This window comes from Squalius cephalus (assembly GCF_949319135.1).
Source record: "Squalius cephalus genome assembly, chromosome: 9".
NCBI lineage: Eukaryota > Metazoa > Chordata > Actinopteri > Cypriniformes > Leuciscidae > Squalius > Squalius cephalus.
Genome location: NC_137130.1, coordinates 28,267,451 through 28,275,301, shown reverse-complemented (window position 1 = coordinate 28,275,301; position 7,851 = coordinate 28,267,451). Strand labels below are relative to the sequence as shown.

The 7,851-nt window shown below is 39.4% G+C and overlaps 1 protein-coding gene across 1 annotated transcript in view; it reads right to left on the bottom strand.

Moving 5' to 3' along the window:
- Positions 1–298: 298 nt before the first annotated feature.
- LOC307164279 (nectin-3) overlaps positions 299–7,851 on the bottom strand; it is a 63,716-nt gene continuing 56,163 nt past the window's right edge. The window contains exon 7 of the mRNA XM_079880900.1: positions 299–1,581. Coding sequence (XP_079737026.1) covers positions 1,500–1,581 — 82 coding nt within the window. The 3' untranslated portion in view covers positions 299–1,499. The remainder of the gene's footprint in view (positions 1,582–7,851) is intronic.

The following is a 7,851-nucleotide window of genomic DNA, read 5'->3' as shown; positions in this document are numbered from 1 at the left end:
TTAGGACAGGAATGTTGTTCCGGAATTAACTAAATATATTGACCCAGAAAAATGTCTTGTCTTACATGTGTTTCTGTCAGGACTATCGTCGAATATGATTGACAATTAGCAAACAGTTTGGATTGGCGGTATGGTTCTTTTCTGGGAAAGAACTCCCTGCGCATCCATGCAGCCTAGCATGGATAAGAGCAGGGAGAGCAGCAATAACCCCCTAAAACAAAACCATATGCCAATATACCAGAAACACAAACTGACAGCACAATTCTGGATGTTTTTTTTTTCTCTTTTTCTTGAGGAACAGCATGTTACTGTGATAGATTTTTCCCTAAACCTAACTAGCTCGGTCTCGTCTACAGATCGACTATTGGTTCAATTGGTTCAAAATCCCCAACCTTTTCCCTCTGTCACTGTCACAAGCAAACTCTGTTTTTGTGATTACTTATCACAAGGTTTGAGAACTAGTCATCTGTCTAGTTTAATTTCCCCTTTTTGTTATTTATACACAAACACACATAAAGTCATGAGTTATCCTCCAAAACAAACATACATTCAGACATTGTGTTTCAGAGTGTTAGTTTTGTTAGGCCTGAAAGGGGAAGTAAGGTTAGATGTTAGAAACATGGTTAGTTTAATATACAGTTTAAAATTTTCACGACATTACCAACAATACCGGAAAGCCTTAAGCAACAAGTATGTTGCCCTTACCTAAACGAGTATGTTGCCAATACGCGCATAAGCCGTAACAACAAGCATGTTGTCAGTACCCGAAATGCTGGTGGAAGCTTCCAGTTCACACAGAATTAGCAACACATGTCATTACAGGTGGGGTATGTGATTCTCTTTTTTCTCCATTTTTTCAAAATCACTTGAAATCCTATTCCTAACCCACTTACAGCCACTGAGTTAGAAGCACTGAAATGAAAATTAAGCAATTTAATCATCTGTGGAATGGGCAGGACTCGAAAAACTCCAGCCAATCATTTCCAAGACAATCTAGAATCATTGGACAGTAAGTTCGTCAATCAAACGGTCGTACCATACCCCCTCCCCCCATCCCCATCCCCCCATCCCCCTCCCTCCACATGAATGGGTGGAGTCTGGGCCAGCGTTGGAGGAAAGAAGGTAGGACCATTTGAGTTGTGTATTTTCAAAATCTGCCAGCCGTTTTGCAAATCCCATACCCTACATTTAATACAGCTGGATGGTTTAATGCAACAAGTGTGATGCTGACACTTGGATATATTCAGGCACAAATATGTAGGTTTGAATAAATTCCAATCACTAGACAAGTTATTTGTTGACGTGCACTGCGTACACTATCACCTGTCAATGATGTCATAACCTTGTTATACTTGGTTGTAGTTTACTTCTGTAGAAACCAAGAAAATATGAATTTTTATTTTATTTATTTTTTACACACTATCCCCACCACGACTGAGGCTGATAGAATGGTTACATCCTGATGTTAGCATCATATGTTGAGCACTATAGATCCAATCTTATGGGGGAAGCATCACCCCAAGCTGGAGCAAGCAAGGACACATTGCAACAAGTGCGTCGCTGTAGCCAATTGTATGAGATCTATTGGGGGAAGAAGAACAGAACCAACATGAAAAGTTTGCAAATATATTTAATTCAGGATTTTAAAGTAAAACATAATCGAGAATTTATTCTGATTCAAGGGGAATCAGAATGCCAATTCCTGACTGGGCAAGAGGAGGAGCTGGGGATGGAGGAGTGTAATTAGCTCCTGAGAAACGAGATAGCTGCTGATAATACTGAAGGAGCTTATATATGTATACAGTGATCGGCGTCGTATTCCTATAGGTAGATGTGGATCAGCTGAGGGTCAGCTGATGCGAGCTTGACTAACGTGACCTGCCAGAACTAACGCTATGCTTGATTTCTGTCAGGACCACTACCGTCAAATACGATTGACAATTAGCATACAGTTTGGACTGGTGGTATGGTTCCGTTCTGGGTGAGAACTCCCTGCGCATCCATGCAGCCTAGCATGGATAAGAGCAGGGAGAGCAGCAATAACCCCCTAAAACAAAACCATATGCCAATATCCCCCAACCCCACTGACAGCGCAATTTGGATGCTTTTGTAGTTACCTGAGTGAGCCAAGGCAACAAGCATGTTGCCAATACCTGAAAAGCTTGAGCAACAGCATGCTACCAACAACAACAAGTATGTTGCCCTTACCTAGATGGCCTAAACGAGTATGTTGCCAATACCCACATAAACCATAGCAACAAGCATGTTGTCAATACCCGAAATGTTTAGCAGTAAACAATGAATGACACACCACCTGAAATGAAGAAGTGAAAATTGAGATATCAAAATGAATCAGCTGCTTGCTTGTTGTATATCCGCTGTCCAGTTCCAGTTTCTTTGAGTGACGCCTGTGAGCTAGAGATGAGAGATGGAGATTTAATTTTTTTAATTATCTTTTTCATTGGAAATAAGTACTGAAGTACACAGTACTGAAGTTATCCTGGTGGAAACTAGCAATTAGCAACACATGTCATAACAGTTTTTCTCAATTGCTTAAACACTATAACCAGGCTTTTGAACTAAAATTTCAAAACCATAATGCCATTTATCAAAAATCACATCCATTTAACTAAACTATAAACACTATTCCCTGTTTTGACACATGAGTCAGATTTGTTGAACTGTCACTGCAAAACTCTACACACAAATCCCTTCATTTCTCATTGCCTAGACCAGTGGTTCTCAATCCTGGTCCTGGGGACCCACAGCTCTGCACATTTTATATGTCTCCTTTATCTGACACTCCCAGTTCAGTTCATAGAGCTCTTTCCTAACGAGATGATGATCTGAATCAGGTGTGTTAAATGAGGGAGACATACAAACTGTGCAGAGCTGTGGGTCCCCAGGACCAGGATTGAGAACCACTGGCCTAGACCATGTTGTCATGTATAAAGCACTAGCATTCAATATTGTTCACTCAAGTCAGCACAGCTTCAGCTCAGTTAGCACACAATTACCCAGGTGGAAACACTAAGAGTCAAAATTGAACACACATCAATCAGATCCTTCAATAGATAGATAAAAGGGCCAGAGTCTGTTCATTGAGTTTTGGAACAATGGATCCAGAAAGACATGAAGGAAGAGATCGAGGAGGGATAAGGAGGAGGAGGAGGAAGGGCAAGGGCAAGAAGACAAGCAGTCTCAGATGAAATTCAAGCCACTATAGTTGCCCATGTCTTTATCAATGCATGGTATGACTATGAGGGAGGCTGGGCTACGAGTAAGGCCAAATTTGAGTCGCTTTACCGTCGCCTCGAGAACCTTCAGGGAGGTGTGGTGGAAAACAAAATTCTATCACTGAATAAGAGACAAACATTTCCAATAGTCTTTGATGAGGTGTATTTTCTTGCAAGAAAAAGCCAGCAGACGTACAGTCACACAGTGTGGCTGCAGAGTGTGACAGTGAAGGGAGGACATCATTTCTCCTTTATAGTCTTGACACCCAGAATGTTATCTTTCTAGGCAAATGATGGTATTTCAACCATATGTGGAACATTCTTAGACGTGTTCATCATATTGTCTCCTTGAGTGGAGGCCCTCCTGTCACGACCAACATTCTTTACCATTCAAATACAATTCCATACTAGAATAAGGTTTGTGTGTAGGCCTACTCTTTTACTGTCATATGATGGTCACACACATCTTAAGTAAATATGAAAAAAAAAAAAATTAGAGGACAAAGTAAAAAAAAGAAGAAGAGTAAAACAGGAAAAAAAAAGTTTTTTTGTTTGTGTGTGTGTTGTACTGTGTAGTACATGAATGAATAAAAATGTGGCAATGTATCCATTGGTTGTGTTCATCATGTGAAAAGGTTTGTGAGGGGGGAACCACAAGCAACATAACTTACCAGTTTTGGAAATGTTGTTTTGAATTTATTGCACCAGTGTGTAAGACTATGTTGTAGTGTGTGTGTTTGTGAGGGCTTGTGTGTCCTGTCTGAGGGCAAAGTTTGGTTTTTCAGCAAGAGTGAATGGTTTTGAGTGTAGAGCTTCATTTTGACCTGAAAATAAGATGTTTGGGGAACTGGGTGAGACATTATGGATTTGTGTTTATAGTTTTGAGAATACGAGGCATAGTTTCAAGAAACGTGTTTAAGCAATCGAGAAAAACTGTTATACAGCTGGATGGTTTAATGTAACAAGTGTGATGCTGACACTTGGATATATTTAGCCACAAATATGTAGGTTTGAATAAATTCCAATCACTAGACAAGTTATTTGTTGACGTGCACTGCGTACACTATCACCTGTCAATGATGTCATAACCTTCTTATACTTGGTTGTAGTTTACTTCTGTAGAAACCAAGAAAATTTGATTTTTTATTTTATTTATTTTTTACACACTATCCCCACCACGACTGAGGCTGATAGAATGGTTACATCCTGATGTTAGCATCATATGTTGAGCACTATAGATGCAATCTTATGGGGGAAGCATCACCCCAAGCTGGAGCAAGCAAGCACACATTGCAACAAGTGCGTCGCTGTAGTCAATTGTATGGGATCTATTGGGGGAAGCTTACACCCCTAGCGGCAGCAAAATCAGATAAAACAAGCATGTTGTATAATCGTGGAACTATTGCTAAAACTAGTGTAGTTTGGCAGGGGAAGCATACACCCTACAGCAATAGCTCAGACTTGTTTGTATAACCAGGATTAATATTAAAACTTTAGAGTAGTCCGGTAGGAGAACCCTCTAGTTCTGAGCCAGATGCAGTGTGCAGCTAAGCTATGAATACAGTGTGCCTCCTCATTCATGAACATGATTTCTGCTCCCGTCCTACGGATTCCATCGGCTGTGGAGGTGAAGATGACGACTCCCATGATTCCACACTCCTTCACAGGACCATCAAGCTACGATGTTGTTAGTGTTGAATACCAGACCTCTGCGGTGAATGTACTGTGTATTTTACACAAGTATGTTACTGATATCTAGATAGCTTTAGCCACAAGCATGTGGTAACTTTAACACAGCATGTTGCAGTAATCGGATAGAATAAAAAACGAGCATTTTTCCAATACAACCAGATAAGCTTAAAACAACGCTTGATTACTACAGCATGAGCAAAAATACTAAAAGCTGAAGTAACAAGCATATTCGATAACCACCATACAGTGCTGATAGCAGTGTTGTTGAAATGACAGCATATTGCAGACACCTGATATGCTTAGCACCCCTCCCCCCTCCCCCCTAGGGAACAGGAAGACCGCACATCCTCTTAAACCCCCATCTCCAGAGCCATGCTGCAGCCATGAACCCAGAGACAAAAGGGAAGAAAATTAAGTTGACATAAACTAAATTAATAAAAGAAAGAAAGAATGAAAATTCTTGGTGTCTTTTTTCTTCCATCTAATGTGCACATTTACTGAGCCCCTAAAGAGACATGGTGGTGAAAAAAAGGAGAGGGAAAAGTTAATGCTTTTGTGTTCGCTCACAAAATCTTTTGGCGGAATGTGAACGTTTTTGCGTGGGAATGCAAAGTTTCTCAGGGGAACGCAAAACATTTGCGAGAGAACGCAAAAGCATTGACAAATCATTTTTCCTACATCTACTCTTTTTTTTTTTTTCAATCACCATGTCCATTTAGACCGTGTCCGTACACCTTAGTCTAGAAAATAAAGTAACCAAAGTCAACTTCAAACAAACAATGGGAAAAATAAGAGTGAGCAAATGTCTATAACTGAACCCCAGACTACAACCAATTTAAATGTTTACATTACAAAGTTTACTAATAACAAACCGAGTTCCTGAATCAGGCTTACATTGTTGTCAAACAGACTAAGAGGTTTAACATTACAGATACACACAGCTGATGTCTAGCGGCATTCAAACAACCTTCAGTTATAGCCTAAAGTCTAAACGTCTATTTATTAAAGCATCGCTTGTACACTTGGCTTTGAAGTACTTCAATAGTACCTAGAAAAAATGGGCATAACAAAGGAAAATAACTCTAAACTTCTCTTCAAACAACAAAATTATACTTCAACCAAAAGTCAAACACAGTATTTGGTAAAGGAAAAGAACAAACAGAACAGGTAGTCATACTATTTTATAACATTTAAAAAACTGACTGGTCAACTAAGTAGTGATAAAATAAATCTTCAGCAACAGATACAATGTATTTAAGCATTAATGCTTTTAAGGTACATATTAAAGCTACATTCAGTTTAATGCAGTCGTTTATATAACAATGTATTTTTGAATGATTTATAAAAAAATTCATTGTAGGTACTCTTGCTTCTTGACATCTTCACATTCTTTCGCTGGTATGAGGGAGAGTTTCTCTGCATGTGTTTCTATTTTTATTAACGGCAGATGATAAGCAGTTGCTATGTTGCTTCCATGTACTCACAATCACATCTGACAGCATTTAAAGCTGGTTATTAGATGCCTTTGCTGGCGCCCCATATAAAACTTCTAGTCACGCCCCATGAAACATGTTCTTTGTCAAGATATGTGGACATATTGATATATGAATTTGGACAGTGTTGAATGATGAAAGTGACAACAAATAACAGTGACAATTTGACAAATTCAGTTGTTTTGCATGGAAAAAAATAAGTACACCCATACATTTAGCATACATATATATATATATTTCAAAGTTGTCAATAAAAAGATTATTGGAGTACATTTTAATAGCAATTTTTGAGCGGAAAATTGTATCAAATTAAATCCTACACAAGTTTTTCCCCCAGTGTTTCTTTCTTTCAAAATGTTTCCCACTCCTCCATTCAGAATTCCTTCAACTGTGTGATATTAGAGGGATTTCCAGCATGAATGAACCCAATTATTTCCACACTGGATTAAAATCTAAAGTCTTTCTTCTGAGCCATTCCATTGCCTGTCTGTACAGATTGCTTCATGTTCTCCTCAAGCACTGTTTGTTGTAAAGTGGAATAGTAATGTGATTGTGCTGGGCTCTGAATGAGCAAAACCCCAACATCCAAAACCGCAATACTCCCACCATTATTGTATGATTCTCAGTTGTCACGAACTTCTCTCTTCAAACATGGAACTGGCCAAAAAGCCATTCTTTATGAACATTCATAACATTCATTTTGGATTGATTTATTTTTAGTTTACACCGGGAAAAAAACCAAATGCTGTTTTATAAGAGTCACAGACAATCGACCCTTCGCTAAACCACGCCCGAAAACCGCCACAGGCCAATCATGGCTTAGCAACCGTAATAGGGGCGGCAGGTCTGGCAAGCTTTCAAGCGAGGGAAACATGCAAAAGCGTTGTGCGTATGGATTGTTCAATTTTTTTCCTTCCTGAAACCTAAAACCCAAGGGGAGAAATGCGGGGCGTGGATCAAGCTGTGTGGGAGACCCTATTCACAACTAAATATCGACAGGAAATGACGTGTGAGCAGTAGCCTGGCGCGCTAAAAATATAAGCGGGAGAATGTTATCATTGTAAAGTGGTCAGGCTAATGTCTTGTGTTTATTTCACAAGACATATGGATAAGCTGTTTGATGTATAATTATTAGATTATTTTTAAATTTCACTTACCCTGCTGTGCATGGACAGAGCTGTTCCTCAATTTGTGTGTTTCCCATTTGAATGGTCAGCTTATGAGGCGGCTGCTGCTTGCGCTGGGACCGACAGTAAAGGCTTTACTTAGCTTAAATTTTGACGAAAATTTTCTCTAATCAGTTGCGTATTATGTCGTGGATATATCCCTCGAATGCATACTGCAGTCGCTTTTGTCTTGCTCTCTCAGATATTTCACCTGAAAGCTTGATAGGCGTAGCAATAGTAAATAAGGAGGGCGGGGCTTAGCGA